Below are 22,260 nucleotides of genomic sequence, written 5' to 3'. Positions count from 1 at the left end.
GCCTTACAGCCATCATATAAATAAGTGGCCAGTGATTTTTGCTTTCTTTGGAGGCCATTCCAAATAAAAACTTTTTTTTTTTTTTTTTTTTTTTTTTGCTTCTAGGCCACCTAGGGGTCAAAGTGCCAGGCTGAATGTTGGTCCCCAGTAATGCCTCAAATGAACAGTCATTGTACAATACCATCTAGTATGCGGGGAATGTAATCAGATTTACCCAGTTGTCCCACCTCCATCAAGGCAGATACAGTCTGGACTCTCAGATCTCACTTGGTTGCGATAAGGGTCTGCTGGCATTGAACAGACAAGGTCCCGTGGGTCGAATGTGGCCCACCATGTGCTTTATAAGTGTCCGTGGATAAATGGATGGGTACTTCATTCAACAACACAGGGAAAATTTCCACTCCAATATAATAATCACACCAGCTTAATAGACTGTCTTTTTAATGAGTATCTTATGTACACACACACACCATACAACAAGCTTGGTTCCATTATAATTCCATCAGGTGCTCAGGTATGTTCAATGAGCTGAGATAGAGTTGATGAAGCATGGCCTTTAGGTCAGGACTAGCTGGGTTCAGGCACATCTTGTGTAGAAATCTAAGGAGCCTGGGGCATCCTCTCCCAGTTAACCTAGGACCTTAAGTAGCAGTGACCTCCCCCTCCCCCTTCAGACACAATGTGCCCACCCTATTAACAGTATAAAAACCACAATACAGATGTGAAGAAATACTGTCTTCCCATCCCTTCACTAAAATGCCAATTAACTACGCTCCCTAAACCATGATATACATTTTACAATAATCCGTAGAAAACAACAGCTACCAGTCATGTACTTCTGCACAGCTCACATACATGCACAGAAGAGTGGGTTCCCAGTCAGAAGTGAGAGTGAAGACTTAGAGCATCCATGGCTTGTCCTGGAGCAGTGGATCCTTCTCCCGGTCTCCTCGGGAGAACGGGGCTTTTGCATGGCTGAGAAAAACACTCAGGCCTTTGCCCTTGACCACGTTCCTGGTGCAGTTTCCTATTGGCTTGTACGTCTTGTGTTTTCTGAAAACAATGTGTTGGACAGGGGTTTAAACATATCTTCGGCTGAACTAAATTCCTTTCTATAGAGTTTCTCATGATAGGTGCAAAAGGGCTAATTCCATTCAACCCAGTCTGTTGCCTGCGACACATCAGATCTTTGAGATATTTTTAAAAACATTCCAAAAACCAATTTTGTCAAGTTACTAACATCTGGTAATGCTTTCAGGATTAAAACAAACAAATCCAAAACCACAGTAAAATTAATAGGTCCCAGTTTGGTATTCATGGTTCCATGGATGAGTTTCTTCTTATACACATAATATATAAAAGAAAGAAAAAAATGGTGCATTCATACAGACGAATGCTATCTGCTATAGAGGTGAAAAGTGTTAAAATCAGAAACTTACTTGTACAGCAAGATGGTAACCATGGTGACAAACATGGCCAGGCAGCCAATGGAGATCAGGACACCATTCACTGTTCTCAGAGGGGAGCCTAGGTCTTTAAAACAGAAGGAAAACCACATGAATTATGCTCCATTCCTTTGGAGGACACCTGCTTGTGATGCTATTGTATAAATGAGCTACCGGCTCTCAACACCAAGGGGCTAAAAGGCTCTCCCACTCCATTGTGCTGTCCTCTGGCCCCATCTCATGTTCTATGCCTGCCTCTGTGCTAAAACCCCTGGAATTCTGTGAAAAGCGTGTGGCCCTTGCTGGGACCACCCTTCCCTGGCCCATCTCAGGTCTCCTCAGTTGCTCAGTGCCTTCCCAGCATTTCAGAGGGCACCAGCTCTCTTCTGTCACTACCCTGCCTGCCTCTTCCTCGGCCTGGATCACACTGTATCAAAGGCCACGAGGCAGGAATGTCATCTTCTTTTTCCTCTGTAATCAGCAACCCAGCCAGTTCTGTGTCCATCCCAAAGCATACCTGATCACCTGAGCTGCCTCTCTCTGGTCTGCCACTGTCACCATCCGGTCCTCCAGAGCCCTCCTCGGAAGCCCTCTCTATTGACTGAACCTACTCTCACAATCATCTCTCTGTCATGTGCCTGTGAGATCTTCTTCCCCACGAACGCCTCACCGGGGCTTACAGAATAAAACTTTGAAGACCCTAATAGAAGCCTTCATGTGTTTTCGTCATTTATATTTAGGCCTTATTTCCAAGGAGGTTCTTTACCAAGACAGGATCGCTAAACAGCAAGGTTTGCCCCATACTCTGTCTAGGGTGCTAACCACTGCCCTCACCTCCCACTACAAGCTCACTGCTCTCTTTCCTCTGACCTGTGTTTTTTCCTCCTCAAAATACCATCTTGTTCATTTGTTTATTGCCCGTGTTAAAATAAGTCTGAGTAGATGTTCCAAGTTGTGATCTAACTGACAAATTCACAGGTAAGCAAATGACAACCTCTTATGATAACATTTTGTAACAACAAAAACACCACACACAACACACACACACACACACACACACACACACACACACACACACACACACGCGCGCGCGCCCCAAATCCTTAAAAACAGAAACAACTAAGTTCCAGTCAATCCTAAGCAGCTTGGCTGATTGACTCCAGGCCTCGATTACAGAAGCAGAAGCAGTCAGCAGTGGCTGCCCTGGGTCCTGACAGACAGTTAGGGGTTCAGTCAATGGGAGCAGGTCTGGGCCTCTCCTGGCTCCAGTGTTGCTCAGTTTGATGCTTAAACAAACTGTGAAATTGGTCTAAACGTTTTCCTATAACATCTGTTGCTGCTCAGGAAAGCAGGAGTCCTCCTTGTTTTGTTCCTTAGCCAGTGACTTCTATCCTGTGCAGGGTTCTGTTCTGGGGATGGAGTGGGCAGCTTAATGACTATCAGTAAACAAAAAAATTCAGCTAAACACCAGTTGAACTATCACTGTTTCTGAAATTCTGGTTTTGAAATTCCAGTTAAGTTATAAGACTCACTGGATCACAGGTTTTTTGTTTGTTTGCGTTTTTGCTTTTTCTGACTTTCCTCTCCACCACTCTGTGTGTGTATGTGGTTATGCATGGTTGTGTATGTGTGTGTGGTTATGTGCATGGTTATGTGTGTTCATGGTTGTGCATGTGCATGGTTGGTGTGTGCATGGTTGTGTGTGTGCATGGTTAATGTGTGCACATGGTTGTGTGTGTGCATGGTTGTGTGTGTACATGTTGTGTGGGTGTGAGTTCACCGGTGTATATGGAGATAAAGGGTAATCAAATGCAGGTGTCATTCCTTTTTTTGAGACTGGCTTTCTCTTAGGCTTGGAAATTGGTTAAGTACGTTAGACTAGACAGTGTCTGAGTTTCCAGGAGTCTGTCTGTCTCCACCTCCCATCTTACCACTGCTGGGATTTCAGGTACACATCCCCACTCCTGGTTTTTCCACTCCTGGGGAATCTGGGGATCTGAACTCTGGTCCTCATGCTTGCAAGGCAAGCACTTTACTGACGGATCTCTCTCTCTCTCTCTCTCTCTCTCTCTCTCTCTCTCTCTCTCTCTCACTCTCTCTCTCTCTCTCCTCTCTGATTTTGTTATGCACTGTGCCTGAGCTGGCCTTGCACTTGTGACCCTCCTATATCAACTTCCCAGGTGTTGGGAGCATAGGCATGTCCCACCACACACCCCTCAAATTTCCTAGCTTTCTTTTCTTTTCTTTTCTTTTCTTTTCTTTTCTTTTCTTTTCTTTTCTTTTCTTTTCTTATGATGCTGGGATAGAACCCAGGTCTTGATGGCTTCACTCATGTCAAGCAACTGCCCTACCATTATGGTCCACCTCAGCCTGCTTCCTCTAGCTTTCAATCACTCACTACACCAAAAATAACCTGCACAGGAAACCAGCAGTTTGCCGACACACAAACAACGTGGAACAAGCTAAGATTTTAAAGGTAATTCAGAAAAACATAGGGCTGGGGCAGCCCTAGCTGCACAGCTCCTAGAGGTCAGGACACTGAAATGTCCACAGCCTCTGGCTGCCCATTTCTCCTCCCTAGTTCTTGGCAGGTGCCAGGGTGCCTTGACCTGTAAGAGGCAGGATATTTTCTCCATCTTGTTCTTAGTGCTACAGCTCTGGTAAACGTTCTCATGAGTTACTGCATACCTAAGCCACATAATGACAACTTAGTCAGCGACAGACTTCACATGCGATGGTTCCAAGAATCTGGGCCATGAGATAAACATTGCGAGTGAAGCCTTCGAGGGCTTTAATATTAGGTATACACTTCGGCTGTAGGAAATGTTCATACAGTTACAAAGCAAACCTCACCTTTGCCAGGGATAGAGATCAGGGCGCTGGTGAGGGCCAGGCTTGCATCGTCTCCCAGAGTGAAATTCACACAGTACGTGCCGGACCCATTGAAGGCTCTCCTCACGGACAGGAGGCACAGCTCATCCACAGCCACCGGGCTGCACACCCTGTTCTGGGCGATCTGGCAGGTGGGGTCAGAGATGATCGTACAGGCTTCCGTGGGAGTGCTGTGACGTGGGAGGGGGTGAGGGCACACAGGTTCCGTGAGGGAGAAAAGAATGCAAAGTTGGAGGTGCCGAGTTTGAAACAGGGTTTCACACGGTTGGTCTGGAACCTATGGTCTTCCTGCCTCAGTTTCTTGAGTACTAGGATTATAGACATGAGACACACTATGTGCGCCTCTGTAATAACAGTTTTAAACAGAGCTTTGCCTTACCTTGCCTTACCTTGCCTTGCCTTTCCTCTCACCCTTTTCTCTCTCCATTATTTTTTTATACAGGGTCTCATGTAGTCATGTTGGCTTCAAGCTCACCATGTAGTTAAAGATGGCCTTACACCCCTGATTGTCAGGGAACTGTGAATACATGCATGTACTCCATGTCCTGTTTTACGTAGTGATGGGGATCCAACCAGGGCTTCTCGTATGCTAGGGTGCCCTGCACTCTGCCCCCTCTTTATATTTTCTTTTGAGAGAAAGGCTCACAATATGGCCACAGTCTCCTGCCTTACTTAGCCCCTCGTGACTACTGGGATTACAGACATGTGCCTGTCTCCTACACCCAGCTCACCTGAGGCTTCTGATATGTAGGCCTTTGAATCACCTTCAAAAGGATGACTAGTGGTCAAGCCCTTTATTCAGACTTGGGGTCCCTCACTTAGCCCTTCCTCTGGCACGAGCCGGTACTTACGCCCCTTTGCAGGTCACAATGAAGTCCATCAGTGAGTTGTCAGGCTGCGGTGTGGGGATTGGGACATCTGCTACCTGGATGATGTTGACTTCTAGGATTCCATCTATCAAAACAGTCAACATAGAGCACTAAGAAAATGCAACAGAAACCAGAGGAAACTGTTCTGCCGTAGATCGTTTGCTGGGTTGAAATCCTAGCTGAGTTATGTGTGAGGGGTAAACCCTCTGCTGGGGATGTGGTCAGTGCCCAGAGGACTTCAGGGAGCCTCCTTGTCTCCTCTACCATGGGAGGACACTGCAAGGGGGTGGCCTTTCATGAGCCAGGGGGTGCTCCTTTCCAGATACTGAATCTGACATTCATCCTCAGAACAGCAAGCCATGAACCCCAGTTGTAGGCCCAGAGCCTACAAACCCTGTTATAGAAACTCAACTACAGAATGTCCCTTAACAAAGGAGAAGGAAAAGGACTAGAGACAGCATTCTTGCCAACCGTGAACACCTTCTTTCATTACCTTAGACAGGACAAGGGGCCCTGCTCCTTTATCTCTACCCTTCCAGTGTTAGCTAAATGAGTGGGTGGCTCTGCGGATCTTGGCATCCTTCCCCACTGGTCTCCAGCCTTACCTACAATTGTGATGGTGGCTCTGAAGTAACCATATCTGTTTATTCGGCAGTTTTCATTGGAAATGTCACTCAGCTCCATGGATTTGTGGCCAGTAGGCACTAGAAAGTTTGAGTAATAAAAGTTTAAGATAACTAGGGATGAAGAATGTAACGGAGTTAACATAATATAACAAAAACCAAAGAGCTTGTCCATCATTCTTTATTATTTTTGTTTCCGTGGGTTTGGGTGTTTGTTTTATCTTTTTTTTTCAGACAGGAACTCATGTAGCCCAGGCTGGTCTAAATTTACTGTATAGCCCAGGCTGGCCCTAACTCTGGGTCTTATTACTTCTAGTTTCCAAGTCTGGGGATTGTTGATGGCACCATCTGCTCCTGGCTTCATCTTCTCTTTAGAAAGCATCAAGAAGCCAGGTGTGGCGACTCATGCCTTTAATCCCAGAGTCAGGGGTAAGAGGACCTCTGTGAGTTTGAAGCCAGCCTGATGTACACCTCAAGTTCCAGGACAGCCAGGAATAAAAATCAAAACTCCAACCCAACTCAACCAATCCAAACCCAGCTAAGCATCAAGAATTATAGTTTTTCAGCTAAGGCAGAAATTAGTGTAATATAAAATGTGTAGCTTCTTCCAGATGTAAGAACATTCATTATGTAGGCACTGTGGCCACTTAATTCTATAAATAACCTGCGGGAAGGCCTGAAAGCATGGAGTTCTGAGAGAATCTGTGCTGTTGACATGGGCACGGTCATATCAAGGACCTCAAAACCTCAAGTCCATGACAACTGCAAAGCCTCCGCCCAGGAAAAGACCTGGAGGAATGCCAAAGCCTTGCTTAGGGCAGCGAGTGCCGATGTGTGTGCAGAAATTGTCCACCACAGCTTTCTCCCCACAGATGTTTACAGCCTGAAGACTGCTCCCCTGCAGAGACAGCTCCTCCTAAGATTAGTTAAACTGGCCTCTGTGATCAACTATAAACCATAGGCCCTGCCTCTCTCTTCATCATCTCTATATAATAAACTTGTGCTTCTGGGGGTGCTAAGCCTTCTTCACCTGAGAACTCAGATCCCAGCTTTCTGTCTGATAAAGCCTCTGATGGTCTTTTCTTGGTTTTCTCTGCATCTAGTCAGGTCAAGCCCCTGGAGGCTGAGCAAGGAGTAGAAGTCCCTTTTCATTGGGGTGCAGCTGTTCTGCCTTAATGCTAGTACCACCCGTTTGCCCACACGTCACTAAACTGGTCTTTGCCTCTATTTGCTCACCAACAAAATAGAATATCACTGTCCTCCCAGGTGAATCATGTCAACCAAAGTGAGATAAGGCATATGAGCATACTGCTCTGCCAGGTGTGGTATTCATGCCTGGGGTCCCAGTACCCTGGAGGCTGAGGCAGAGGGATTGCTGTGAGCTTGAGACCTATTGAGCTGTATAGTAAGTTGGGTTAATATATTAGATCTTTAAAAAAGAAAACAACCGGGGTGTTTTGAATGAGATGAAACCCATAAGCTATAAGTCACAAGGCATTTGGATCCTTAGTAGCTGTTTAGGAAGAATTAGGAAGAGTGGCCATGTTGGAGGAGGTGTGTCATTGGAGGTGGGCTCAAGATTTCAAAGCTTCCTGTCATGCCCAGAGTACTCTACTTCCTGTTTATGCCTGGGAAGTGAGTTCCCAACTGGCCTTAAATACTTGTCAGCAGGATAGCGCTCCCTCCTAAGCCTCTGGACCTGTGATGCCCAGATAAACCTTTTCTTCTGTAAGTTGCCTTGGCCGTGGTGTTTTATTACAGCAGTGGGAAAGTAACCACCATACCATCCAACCAACTAACCTACCGATAACAACCCTAAAACACGACACATCAACTAACACAGAACTCTGGCAAGTCCAGCTGAATTGGAGAGCTGTAGGTCCAGGGGAAAACCCTGTCTCCGACTAAGGTGGCAGACAACCGAGGAGCTCTGGCTGCTGTGTGCACACAAAAAGACGGGACCAAAGCAGTTGTGGATATAATTGAGCAAAGAAACTAATGCCTCACCCGCATAATTAAAAGTGGTGTAGCTTTAGGATTTAAAGCCTGCAAGGAAAATATGGCAATGCCCACCTTTATCTTCCCTTTAATTCCATAAGGCACTGAAATGGAGGGAGGGAGTCACAGTTGCCATTGTTGTTTTTCCTGTGTAGCCCTGGCTGTCCTGGAGCTCTCTTTGTAGATGAGGCTGACCTGGAGCTCATAGTGTTCTGCCTGCCTCTGCCTCCTGAGTGCTAAGACTGAAGGTGCACTCATGGCACAGTTTGGGAGTCAAAGTTTAAAAAAGATCCTCATCTTTAAAAAGAAAAATAGAGGGGTTGGGGATTTAGCTCAGTGGTAGAGCGCTTGCCTAGGAAGCGCAAGGCCCTGGGTTCGATCCCCAGCTCCGAAAAAAAGAACCAAAAAAAAAAAAAAATAGAGCTGAAGAGATAGGTCAGTGGCTAAGAGCACTGGCTGCTCTTTCAGAGGACCCGGGTTCATTTCCAGCAACCACATGGTGGCTCACACAGTGTGTAACTCCAGTTGCAAGGGACCTGATGCCCTCTTCTAGCCTGCTTGGGAATCAGGGATGTATGTGGTGTACTGACATACACGCAGACAAAGCAACCATACATATAACATAAGCAGATTAATTTTTTAAAGAGTTTAAAGGCTAAATAAAGAGTAGGTATGGTAGTGCAAGTTTGTAATCCAGAGGCTGAGGCAGAGGGATTGCAAGGTCCTAGGGCTATATAATAAGATCCTTTCTCAAAATAGAAGAAAAAAAGGGAGGAGGAGGAGGCAGAGGAGGCAAATAAAAAGGACTTGTGATGTGTAAGGAGGAAGCCAGCTGGGAGCTCTCTATGGTTTCTCAAAGCTTCCTGAGGGCAGCATGCCCATGCCTGGTGGGAATCTCAGAATGAGGGCACTCTGGGAAATGTTGTTCCTAGTGCTGTCTTAGATCCTCACGCAGGTGTCCATCAGCAGGACAGGCTGGGGAACATGCCTGGCTCTCCCAGGGGCCTTCAGAGGTGACTACAGAATCCGCTCAGTCTTTCCTGGTGGACTCTGCAGCAGGATGCTGGTTCATGCAAAGCTGCTAAGAATCCCAGCTTTCCCCCCGAAGCTCTAGGGTTCCCTCATTTAAAGATCTGGAGGAGCAGACTTGAGCTGTCAACCTGAGTATAGCGCTACAGCTCTGCTGTGGTCTAAAGTAAAGCTTCTTTAGGAAACCGACCTCGAGAGTCAGCTGACCTGCTTCAGGCGGAATACTATCCAGACATGCATCATGAGCTTTTGTAGATGGCAGATCTGTGAGGTCAAGATTTGTCAAAGGATCAATGGAGGTGAGTGCAGACCTCAAACTGCAGGTGAGAAAAACTCAGTACTTAATTCTCTGTTCCCCAGAGAACGGTGTGAGAGGGGTTCACTATGAATGCAGGAAAGTTCTACACAATATGAGACCACATGACATGATAGGGTGTGTGTGTGTGTGCATGTGTGTGCACGTGTGTGTGCACATGTATGCTGTTTCATGTGAGCATGTGTGTGTGTGCGTGTGTGTGTGTGTGTGTGTGTGTGTGTACACCTATGATGATGTCTAATGGAATACACACAATGTCACACTGATCAGCGTCTTACAGAGGCTGTTCTGTTTCTCAGGTTTGTTCACAAAAGTCTGAAAAGGAACAAGTGTGACTAAACAAGGAAAAAAATCCCCTGTGGCTGCCACCACCACCACCACCACCACCACCACCACACCACCACCACCACCACCACCACCACCACCACCACCACCACCACACCACCACCACCACCACCACCACCACCACCACCACCACCACCACCACCACCACCACCACCACAGTGTTCTGGAAATACTCACTTAAAGAGGGACTAGGTGTTGATAATGTGGGTGAAGGCGAAGATGCAGGCGAAGGAGAAGTCGAAGAAGAAGGCGAAGGTGTGGGTGAGGGGCATGGTCCCGGCACTGCAGTTTGCACGGTGAGGTTAAAGTTGAAGGTTCCATTGAGCACATACGTGTGATTCAAAGTGTGATTGTTGGAGACAAACAGGCCAGTGTTGTCCCCAAAGTTCCACTTGTAGGAAATGGCAGAGTAGTTGAGGAAATGACTGGGATCGTGAATGAGGACATCGAAGAAAATGGGGAGGTCTCTGAGGAAGGTTTCATCAGACGAGTTCCGGTCATTCTTCTGGTACATGGTCACGAATATAGGGATCTGATCTAGAAGATATAACACAAGAAAAAGAAAACACATGGCTTGCCTGTGAGGGGAGCGCTGCACGGAGGCTTTCTGCTTGAAGATTAGACCTTCTCAGTGGTAAGCTTTAGTTCTGTGAGGGTAGCACAGAATGAAACAGATCCGCTCTGCTGGGGTCCACATGAGCCTTAGGCTCACCCAGAACACTGGGTGCTAATTCTCTCCCCATCTGCCCATGTCCAAGGGCTAAATGCCCTGTCCTCCTCCACTGCTGTGGAGTTCACGCCACACACCTGTTATCACATACACGTCTTTCACTTTGGAGATGGGAATGTATGCCCGGCCGTGTCTTCGAAAGACAATCACTTCCATGACCTGAGGGCCAACTGTCAAGTTGACTGTGTTTATAGAAACTCGTGCTGAACACCGACCCAGCTTTTGAAAATACTGACCTGTGGAAGGACAGACATTTCAAGTTATTGGTAACGGCACACGATCTTTCGGCAAAGTTGTTTCTGAAAGGCTAGTGAAAGGCTGCTCTGTAGAGAGAACGGGCTGGATTTCCAGACAGGGAGCTGGTGCTGGTCTCTACGCAAAACCTGATGGAGCAACTTTATGGTTGCACACAGGTAACAGCTGCATACAGCTGGTTAAAACGAAGGGCTCTATAGCGGGACAATCCGGCCAGTTCCTAACTTATCGATGGACACTATTAGGTTTAAAGGATTTGCACCTGAAACGCATATCCTTCCCTTAGGACTCGTTTGATGTCATGGTGAGGTATCTGGGAGAGTTTTAATAGGTTCTGTAGTCACAAATGTGCCTCATTTTTGCAACAAGTTAAAAGCAGCTGATGTAAGTACACGGGCATGGCTCTGTTTAGGTTTTCCCGGGAGACTGGAATTGCACTTCCTAGAAGGACTTGTACCCAAAACCAGCAAGACATGAAAGAGCAACAGGGATCACAGATACGAAGGGAATGGACGGCCCACAGGAGCACATCTGAATCACTCCGTTTCCCTCTGCAGCCATCCCTGAAACTCCGAAGTGCTGGCCACAGAAGTGGCAGGTCAACGAGTGTGGGCTTGGAGAACTGAGCAACAGAGCTGCCATGGCACCAAGAAAGCTGGTTTCAGACAGGCATGACACCTGGCCTATCCTGAGCTTTGTTCAGTGGACTTGCTTTCTTAATGCTGAAGTAAAGGATGCTCTCCGAGAAAGGACAAAACCTTAGAAACCCAGGAGTTGCTCAATTGGAGCAGATTCTGAAAATTCAGCCTCAGTCGGCTCCTGGTGATGGTGGTGGTGGTAATGATGGAGACTGTGTGTGTGTGATGTATGTGTGTATGTGTGTGTATGTGATATGTGTGTGTGATATGTGTGTGTGATGTGTGTGTATGATGTGCGTGTGTATGTGTATGACGTGTGTGTGTATGATGTGTATGTGTGTATGATGTGTGTGTATGATGTGTATGTATATGATGTGTGTGTATATGATGTGTGTGTATGATGTGTGTGTGTATGTGTATGATGTGTGTGTGTGGTGTGTGTGTGTAGTGTATGTGTGTGTATGTCTTTGGTGTGTGTATTGTATATATATGTGTGTGTGTGTGTGTGTGTGTGTGTGTGTGTATGGGTGGGTGGTGCGGTGTATGTATGTGTATGTTTTGCTGACTGTGTACATGCTGGGCATGGGTTCTCCCACCAATTCATAAACATGGCCCTCTGGTAATGTACTGAGAACTCAGCAGTCTTGTTAATAATGACCTAATTTTGTTCTTCTTAAAATAACACTTCACTAATAATAGAGCAAAGTGAAACCTTTTGTGGTTTTAGAAAACAGAGGGCAGACCGTGACAGAGAAGAACAGTGCCGATATTGTTCTAGGATCCACACATGGAGGTGTTATGCAGTCATTAAAACAATTTAGGAAAATTTAAATAATGTAGACAAATGCTATGATAGCAAAATAAAAATGTGTATCCATTATTATCTTAAACAAGAACTATTAATATTGAAAATGTCATTCGATAGCAATCATGTCTGATGTTGTGAATGACTTTTATATTTCGTTTGAGCTCTTCTATGTTTCCAAATTCCCCCCAGAGAATGAGCTTCTTCAACTTTGACTACCTCACTTAAGAACGCTCACAAATTAATGAATAAATAACCATATGCCATTCAAATATATTTTTCACAGGACTATGTTAGACTAGATTTGTCTGTCACTGAAAAGAGAGCCAAGTTCTCTCCCTTCTCGTTATGTCTGTGTTGTCCCAAGGACATGGCGAGGTTAACCGGGACTTCACTTCCTCTCGCTCTTCACCCAGAAAGAAGAAACAACAGGGGGATGGGTGTATGATTTCAATTAGGGAATAAGAAAGGACAAGGTCAAAATGTGAGAGGAATGCAAAAAGCAAAGAGTTTGTAAAAACAAACCAAGTGTGTGGAAGACGTAGACGAAGTTCCATTTCTTCCGTCCGTGGGGGCGAGGGAAGGGCTTCCCGTCGGGGAACCTGAGGTGCTGGCCTTGGCTGGTGCTGTCTTCCCAGTCCTCATCGTCTGCCCCTGTGGTCCAGTTGTAGACATACGGGTCAGAAGCCAGCTCCAAATCTAACCAAGAGCAGATAGATCTAGTTAGTTTTCTGGCCTCCAAGTGCCCAACACTCAGTCCAAACACTCCCGTTTCCCAGAACCACCATAAACACCACTACAGGCTAACGTCTTAGTGTTCAGACTCCACCCATTGCATACCGATGCTTTCCCATGTGTGTGTTGTATGCCAATAAAATATTATACTAATCAATTTCCAGGAAACTTCCCTCTGGAGAGTTAACTTAACACATGTATCTTCCTTTCGAGTCTCTGAATCTCAGTGCTATCCAAACCAACCTGCAGGATGCATCTAGTGTGGCCCTCCATCCTCAGCGTCTTTCCCTCCCTCACTGGCATCACGGCCAAGCCCTAAGTCATGTCCTCCTTCAGCAGAGGACTGTCCTCGGGAAAATATTCCCTCACATCCCTGCAGCGCCACACCCACGCCTACCCCAGCAAGGTCCGCACACACAGGCTCTCGGTCACCAGCCACAGGCTATTTGTCTCTGCCAACATTCAGATAAAATACAACAGTCTGCTCTTCACCTCCTAGGACTTTGTCACCCTCTGCTGGCCTCTGACAGCAGTTGCACATACAAACAGACACATTTACACTCATTAGTGAAAATAAGTCCTAAAAAGATTTATGCATAAATCTACTACACATAAATCTTTTGTGCATATATTCTAGGCATAGTTTAACAGATTAGATACAGAAAACTCAAGAGAAACAGACATAGAAAAATGTTTGGAATCCAGGGGTTGGCATCAGCCTCTCCAGATGTGTGGTATTTTCCGCTTCCTTGTCTGTCATCCAGAGCACCCCCTTGGCCTGTGTACTTCAAGAGCACCTTTATCTGGTCAATAGTCATGATTGTTTTTTATTCTCAAAATTTCCTCAATAAGGCCAAGGGCCCTTTGAGCTGACTCTTGTTTCCTTTTGACACAACTCCATAGGCCTTTGAGTTCTTTCTCGTTTTCTGTTACAGTTAGGATGAGACGGCACATGCCTTTAATCCCAGCACCAGGAGACAGAGACAGGCAGATCTCTGAGTTCAAACCTAGACTGGTCAACAAAGCAAGTTCCAGGACAGCCAGGACAACATAGAAAAACTCTCTCTCAACACCCCCACCCTCCCCGAAAGTGTTTCAGGTTTATTTGGTATTTGCTATGTGGTCCAAGTAGCCTCAAACTTGAGATTTCCATTTGTCAGCCTCCCAAGTATTGGAATTACCAACGTATGTTCCCACTCTGGTCAGAATCTTTTTTTTTTTTTTTTTTTTTTTTTGGTTCTTTTTTTCGGAGCTGGGGACCAAACCCAGGGCCTTGTGCTTCCTAGGCAAGCACTCTACCACTGAACTAAATCCCCAACCCCAGAATCTTTTTTTTTTTAAAGTAAGAAGTTGGGCACAGTAACACACATCTGTAATCCCAACACTGTGGAGACTGAGGCAGGAGGATCATGTGTTTGAGGCTAACCTGGATACCAGGTTATAGGAACAAGCTACAGGAAGATGGGGTTGGGGGGGGGAGAGGAATATTAAATACTAGATTACTATTAACCCCAGTCCATACAGAATTTAGTGTTTTCCTCAAAGGGAGATAAAAAACTAAGGAGGAATAAACACACCAACAGGGGCTGGGGATTTAGCTCAGTGGTAGAGCGCTTACCTAGGAAGCGCAAGGCCCTGGGTTCGGTCCTCAGCTCCGAAAAAATGAACCAAAAAAAAAAAAATAAACACACCAACAGATTTACAAAAGGCTGCCCAGTGTAGGAGTAGCTGCACCAATGTCTGATAATCTCAATGGTTATCTGAGTTCTTGAGAGTGTACAATCCTCACAAAATAATGTCCCTTGGTGTGCTCATGCTCTTTTAACATGGATAATGAATGCATCTCTTTAAGAGCAGACCAGAGGGCCGGAGAGGTGGCTCACGGTTAAAAACACTGACTGGTCTTCCAGAGGTCCTGAGTTCAATTCCCAGCATCCACAGGGCGGCTCACAGCCATCTGTGATGGAATCTGATGCCCTCCTCTGGTGTGTCTGAAGCGAGTGAGAGTGTACCCACATACATAAGATAAATAAATCCTTAAAAGAAAAGAGCAGAACAGAAGCAGAGCCACCCATACAGTGTCAGCACCAGCAGGACACCGGTTACTCAAAACACTCGCCAACAGAAATGAGCCAATCAGCACACCCTCTCATGCGGGCCCTGTGTGCTGTTTGTATGTTCATTTTGTGGATAAAATAGTTCCGGGTAATACAATGAGAACCTGAGCAAGGACAGTGATTACAGAAGACACAGAAGACAAGCTGGGTGTGACAGTGGAGGAGATGCAGGTTGGGTGTTTGAGTGTGTGGTGCTGGGCGGGTGTTCTGTCACCGAGTTCATCCCATCCCACAGTGTAGCTCACAGGGTCACCTGGGAAGAGCTAGAACAGTGATGGGAGGAGACAGGACGGGGAGTTAGAGGTGGATATAATCAAAGTCCATGGTGTACAGTAGAAGTATTTGTACGATGAACACAGGCTAATTAACAAGGATGTGACCCTGGGGAGGAGGATGACGAGGGGCGGTGACAGCACCTGTGAGCATTAGGATTGTGGGCGGAGCTCCAGGAGCAGAGCTGAGCCTCCTTACCACTTCTGCAGTTCCTCTCATAGACGATATTGCCGTTGGCATCTTCCTTCTGGCATCTGGGGAACACCAGGTTCACTACGAAGGTGATATTGGAACCCACCAAGGCCGGTGAATCACTGGTTAGGGCTGCCTGCACACGGCCTCCTAGGGCAGGAAAGAATGGAGCTCATTTCCTGGGAACACCTTCCACCTTTTGTTTGATAGAGCTCTGTGTGTGGGTAAGGACCATTCGATCCGCATGCCTCTGTACAGTGTGCAGTCATTTCCTGACGCTAACTTTAGCTTTCACAGTTCAATACCATAGAAGACAAATAAGTCAGAGTAGCTAAAGGATTTTCTAATCGTAGAAAAAAGTATTCACTGAAGATAAGAACAAAGGGGTCTGGAGAGACAGCTGCTTTCCCGAGGATCCTGGTTCAACTCCCAGAACCCACGTGGCCGCTAGCTCATAACAATCTGTAACTCCAGTTCCACAGGAGCTGAGGTCCTCTAATGGCCTCCTTGGGCACCAGGCACACATGCAGTGCCCAGATATACACACAGACAAAACACAAATACGAGAGAGAGAGAGAGAGAGAGAGAGAGAGAGAGAGAGAGAGAGAGAGAGAGAGAGAGAGAGAGAGAGAGAGACCCTTTTGGATTGAAGAGGCACATGTTGAAAGTTGTAGACTTTAATCTTAACACCAATTGACTGGAGGACTCGGCTTCTGGCCTGTGCGGGATGGTTCACTTTCTGGGAAGACCCACCTCTCGATCTCTGGATGATCAGGTCATGTCCTAGTTTTTCTGAGGGTGCCTACGCTATGGTAGCCAACAGGCTGAAGGGTGAATCTGGCCATTCTCTAAAGTATTCAGAGACCTTGGAAATGTCCAAAGTCCAAGTGATTTTTCGACCCAGAAATTGAAGATGGTGAGGGAGGAGGAGGGGACCTTGCCAAGTCTAGCGGCTGCTAACTCTTCACCTAGCACACATCACTCACCAGAGCCTGAGCCCTGGCTCACCTTCTTGTTGCTGTTCTGCAGCTGTGGCTGTGGGGGGAGGAGCTTGGGGAGGAGCTTGGGGGAGGAGCTTCCCACTTACCTTCCCAGGAGTCCTTCCATCTGCCCTCTCCCCTCCTCCACACTGGATACAGCTGTTCATCCCATTCATTTTCATCTGAAGACCAGCCACGTAATTGGTTGTTCTCCCTCATGTGATCCGGATACTGCTCATGGCCCAGCACATCACGGAACCCTATGTTAGTGTTTGGAAAACAGATTCTGTCAGTTCCACTGATCACTTAGCACTTCTGTGAGAACGGTTGGTGGAGCTTTTCATTCCGATCACTGGGAAGCACATGCATAATATAATCAGTACATCAAGTAACTAAAGGTGCTTAAAAATAAGTCTGGATGGGTGTGTCGGTGCAGGTATCTGTGAGGATGAGGCTAGCCTGGCCTACAAAGTGATTTTCAAGTCAGCCAGAGCTATATAAGGAGACCCCACCCCAGATGTCAACTGAGGCGGGTGAGAGGTCTTAGCAGGGAAGGCTGCTTGCCACCAACACTGACAACCTGAGCTCCTTCCCTGGGACCCATATGGTTGGAGGAAAGAGAAATTTAGATGGCATCTTCTTCCAGCAGCTTCCTTCCCCAGTCCTCTACCCTCTTGTCTACAGGAGTGCAAAGTCTGGGGCTCCCGGGTACCAAAGACAAGTGTGTCAGCAAGCGAGATTCCAAGGCAAAACTCTGCATACATTCTGATGAATTTCCCATGTACCTGTACCCAGGAAGCAGGGACAGGAGGATTGCCAGGAACTCAAGGCTAGTCTGGGCTACCGAGAGACTGTCTCAAAACCAAACACTCCTGACTCAAATAAGGCCCTTGTATAGTCTGTAGTTGTTAAACAGAGTCATTTTAAGACCTGTTATTTGGGGCCGGACATGGCGGTGCAGGCCTTTAGTCTCAGCACCTGGGAGGCAGAGGCAGGTGGATCTCTGTGAGCTCGAAGCAAACCTGGTCTACAAAGTGAGTTCCAGGACAGCCATGGCAACACAGATAAACCCTGTCTCAAAAAGTAAGAACCGGGGCTGGGGATTTAGCTCAGTGGTAGAGCGCTTACCTAGGAAGCGCAAGGCCCTGGGTTCGGTCCCCAGCTCCGAAAAAAAGAACCAAAAAAAAAAAAAAAAAAAAAAAGTAAGAACCAACCAACCAAAAAAAAAAACCAAACCAAAACAAAAAAGCCCCATGTTATTTGGGTTAGAGTTGTAGCTATTTCCTTTTCTAGTTCCAAGCTTCTTTTTTTTTTTTTTTTTTTTTGGTTCTTTTTTTCGGAGCTGGGGACCGAACCCAGGGCCTTGCGCTTCCTAGGCAAGCGCTCTACCACTGAGCTAAATCCCCAACCCCCTAGTTCCAAGCTTCTTAAAAATGCATTTGAAGCTCTACTGTTAGGTATATCTGCACTTAGAATTATTGATGTTTTGATTGGCTATGTTAATTAGTAATTAACTCTTTGCTCTTGATAATATTCCTTGTTCTGAAGACTACTTTGCTAGTGTCTAATATATTATATATGGTATGTACATATGTACATATGTGTATATATATAATTTTTCCATTGCTTTGCTTCTTTTTCAAAAGGACTCCTTTACTCTTATGCATAGGAATCTTGCTTACATCTGTGTCAGTGAACTATGTTCATGGTGTGGCCACATTCTGCATGCCAGAAGAGGGCACGGGATCTGGAGTTCAGGCAACCGTGAGCTGCCATGTGGGTATGGGGAATTGAACCTGGGTCCTCTGAGTCATCTCTCTGGACCCTATTTTCTCCTTCTTTTACTTCTAGCCTGCATATATTCTTATTTAATGTGAGAGTTTTTTTTTCTTTTTGTAGGCAGCTCATAGTTGGTTGTATATTTAGAAATCAAATCTGAGAATCCCTAAGTTTTATGTGAAGTACTGAGGTAATTTCCCTATGATGGGGTGGCAGACATTTTGCATTCGAGCCTAATATCTCGGTTCTTATCCACTTCATCCTTTCTTGTCTCTATCTGTGCATGGTGACGATTTCCTATCCATTATCTACCTCTCTACCTTCTTTGCACTGAGACAGCTGGGCGTCCTGTTTTTGTGAATGCCCTGTTCTGGTTTTGCTTTTTGCTTTGAAAGTGTTGCATACAGAATTCTGACTTATGCCTGCCAGGCAAGCAATGGTTTGAAGCACCGCTCACCTTCCTTTTCCTTTCTCAACAGAGAGGCAGATACAGTTGGAAATAGGATTGAACTGGGAGTCATGGCACAAGGTCTCTGTCATAAACAGGCTGTGTGATCTCAGGCCTTCAAATCAGACAAACCCCAAATAAGTCTCAGGACTGTTCCTACCTAGAACCCACAGATTCTGAGGTAGATGCAATCAGAGCCAGGATCAGACTGGGGTGTGACCCAGTGATACAGTGCTTGCCTGGCATGCAAGGGTCCTGAGTTTGAACTTCAACACTACCAGATTGCTCCTCTGCTCCCGAAGTTCAAAAGTTAAAGAAAAATACAGGGAGCAACGGAGTGGGGTGGGGTGGCAGGAACGGCGACGGACGGACAGGGAAGCCAAGAGCAGACCCGTTCAATTTACCCTGGCAGAGTTCACACGAAACACAAACTCGTAAAACAGAGGAGCTGGAAAGATGACTCAGTGGTTAAGAGTGTCAGAAGCACTCGCACAGTACTCTAGTTTGAATTTTAGTAGCCCTGCCAGGAGCTCGCAAACGCTCCCATTCCAGGAGATCTGGCGCCTTCTTGTGGCCGCTGCAGGTACCACCTCCACAATAAAATAAAAGTAACTCTCAAAGAAAAGAGATATTTTTAAAAAAGCATCAAGCAGAGATGAAAATACCAGGATTTAGCACTAGACAAAACTTCTTAGATGAACACCAAAAACATAATCCATAAAAGAAGAAAAGCTGATGTATGAGACTTTACTCAGGTAAGAAACTTCTGCCCTGTGGCATCCAGTATAAGAGAGTGGAGAAGACCACACTTCCACCAATTTATTAAAAAGCAATTCCAATTGGAAAATGGGAAAAGACAAGAGAGCACTGCAGAGGATGTATAGACACTAAACCCTAGAGGATCACTGAAGGACCCTCCTGCAGACGTATTGGGCCACTACCACCCAAGTAAAGGGAGTGTGGGTGCCTGCCAAGTGTTGGGACCTAGAAAAACTGGGCCACCACACACTGCTGGCAGGAACCTAAGAAGGTGCAGACATCTTGCTAAGTTCTACTAAAACTCGACATACGGCTAAGCACTATATGACCTGTCCAAACTGTACAATTTCCCAGAGAAAAGGACATGAGAAGCCATAGCATCTTGACTTGGAATAACTCTGATGTCCTTCAGTGGGTAAGTAGTTACAGTGGCATTTTATGACCATGGACTCAAAAAGAAAAGGGAACAGCCTATTTGGTACAGCGATGCCAATAAATCTCCAGGGAATCATACTGAGGAGAAACCCAAGCCAATGTCTAAAGTTCATACTGTAAAATTCCTCCGCGTGACATTCTGGAACTAGTAAGATGATTTAAATGGACAGACTCCTAGTGGCCGGGGTGCAACTGGGTAGAGGGGGGTATTTGGCTGTAAAAGGGCATGGGATGGTTGTGGTAGCAAGGGGCATGCTACCACATGGTCAGGGGCTCACTATGTAGCTCAAAGGGTCTAGAACTCACTATGCAGACTAGGCTGGCCTCGGACTCGCCTACCTACCTCTGCTGGGATTAAAAGCACGAGCCCTTTTATTCCGTCTTTGGCTATTGTTTTTACCGACCCCTCCCCCCAACCATGGCTGAAAGGACTTTGCTGGCTTCTCCTATTCTTATTCCTCCACATTTATTATAATCTGTCCGCAGGAGGTATGGGGAGGGGTGGGGTGAGAGAGGGGGAGCAGAGGTGTGCAGACCTGTCCCTAAAAAAATGCCATTGAATATGTGTTCTGGTCACATACCTTTGCTAGCGGATCTCCCAAGACTCTATAGCCCACTTTGCAAATGAGGAAAAGGGAATTTATTGACGCTAACTCACTTCATGGCCCAGCCTAGCAGCTGGTGCGAACTCAATTCTGTCCTACCCCAAACCCTGGCAGGAAGAACAGTGGGAAAGATGGCATGTTTCCCCTTCCGCCTGTTCTCTGTGTGACCTGGGCGAACTCCTGGCGCTCTTTATGGCCAGGTTTCTCATCCGGGGAAACCGGATAATCCCTAAGTCAGATTCCCCTCGCTCTGCGAAGACACCACACCTAGACCCAAGGTGGGCCATTCCTTCTAGCACCCCGCTGGCTCCTGTTTCTGTGTTTAAAGTCCAAACCCCGAGGCGGAGTATCGGGCGGGCGCCCCAAGTCTGGGGCATCACTGGCTTTGAGCATCCCTGGCTCGGTTGTCATGGGGCTGGGCTGATCTCTCTTGCCTGGGCAATCCTCGGGTGCAGGGACCATAGCGGTCCCACTTTGCTTGGCCTGGGATCCAATCCAGCCAGGACGACCTAAGAGAGGACCTGCCTTGCATAAGAGGAGGCAGGGAGGTGAGATAACTCTTCTCCTCTGGAACTACCCGGCAGCCACCTAGGTAGCCACATTCGGGGTCAGGGAAAGTTCTGGTCCCGGCTGGTTTCCGGTTTCTGGAAGCGAGGTGGAGTGACTCTTCTCTTCCCCCTGTTCACTAGCTCTTGAAAGGACCGGGCAGCTACACCCGGGCCGGGACAAGTGGGCGTGCTGGAGCATGACTCCACCCCGGCTGCGCAGAAGGATGTTGGACCAGTTGGCTTAACTCTGGAAGACGCCGCTGCCACTCGCTGGGAAGCGTTGTTAATAGGGCCCCTGCCATAGAACCCTCCCAGGGTGGAGCCAGCTCGTCCTCAATATCTCCACTAAAACGGCAGTTCGCCCTGAAGTGTGCGGACGGTTGGGGGAGTTCCGCAAAGTTAGCCAGAGCCTCATTTAAGAGCTCCGCACTTAAAGCAGATAAGGGTGGTTTGGGAGACTTGCTTTACTCTTGGGATACAGGCTGTCCTCCCCTTCCAGCCATAATCTGGACTGAGCGGAAAAAGCTTCCAGTAGCCGCGTGGCTTTTGCTCTCCATGAGTCCTAAGCAAAGAACACAATCCCAGCATTCAGAACAGACCCTGCCTGCAGACCCCCAAACTCCAGTCAAGGGGCCCAGCCCATCATTTGGATCAATGAGTGTAAGCGCCCAAAGAGGACGGGACTCACGCTTGGCCGCCTGGAGCGGCAGTCCTGCAGCCAGCAGCAGAAATACCAGGACCCCGCAGAGACTTTCCATGCTGACTCGGAGCGCCCGCCCTCAGCCAGTCAGGGCTTGACTCTGACTCCCTAGTCCCATCCACCAGGAGTCAGAGTGCCGGCCTCCTGCGATCCTCTCTGTTTTATGAAATACAGGGCCAGAGGGAGATCATGTGATGTTTTAAGCAGTGTGGCTTGGTCTTCCGAATTCCACCTCTTAACAACTCGTGCTCATGACTCACTTGCTCCTGGCATCTGTTTACTGACTTCGGAGGCGCGGTGTTTTCATTCGGTGATCCCACACTTGCTCCTCCCCACTCCTTTTTCTCTTCCTCTCCACCATCTTTCCTAGGTTAAAGGGAGCTTTCTAACATCCCGTTCTAGCATTCTTCACCAAGTGAAACCTGGTCGTTGGTGGCCTTCGTGGTTCCTCTTTTGTGTCCCTTGGGTGCTCCTATGGAAGCACCTTTCTAGAATCTGGACACCCTGCATCCCAGCTAGCGCTCCCTTCCCAGAGCAGACAGAGCCCAGGTGTCCTTTCAGTCAACGCCACTGTGTTGTGTGTGCATGCTCACCAACACTGCATGCTATGTCAGGAATTCCACGTTCGGTACAGTCTTCAAGCAGAGGAGAAATGTACCCCAAAGGTGAAGTTTATGACCTATCGACTTGGCTCTGTGGAACGCTCAGAACAAGCGGCATCATTTCCGGTAACTTCTCTATAAT

General features: G+C 47.0%; 1 protein-coding gene across 1 annotated transcript; it reads right to left on the bottom strand.

The window, feature by feature from the left end:
* Positions 1-424: 424 nt before the first annotated feature.
* Gpnmb (glycoprotein nmb) lies at positions 425-21,688 on the bottom strand. The gene is given in 11 exon segments (NM_133298.1): positions 425-1,053; positions 1,440-1,533; positions 4,299-4,507; positions 5,189-5,291; positions 5,812-5,910; positions 9,695-10,054; positions 10,325-10,483; positions 12,471-12,644; positions 15,269-15,412; positions 16,350-16,502; positions 21,505-21,688. Coding segments are annotated over 11 exon segments (1,719 nt in total). The 5' UTR covers positions 21,575-21,688; the 3' UTR covers positions 425-899.
* Positions 21,689-22,260: the final 572 nt, after the last annotated feature.

The sequence above is a fragment of the Rattus norvegicus genome, chromosome 4 (assembly GCF_021556685.1).
Source record: "Rattus norvegicus strain SHRSP/BbbUtx chromosome 4, alternate assembly SHRSP_T2T, whole genome shotgun sequence".
NCBI classification, from domain to species: Eukaryota; Metazoa; Chordata; class Mammalia; order Rodentia; family Muridae; genus Rattus; species Rattus norvegicus.
This window is presented reverse-complemented; position numbering and strand designations above follow the sequence as displayed.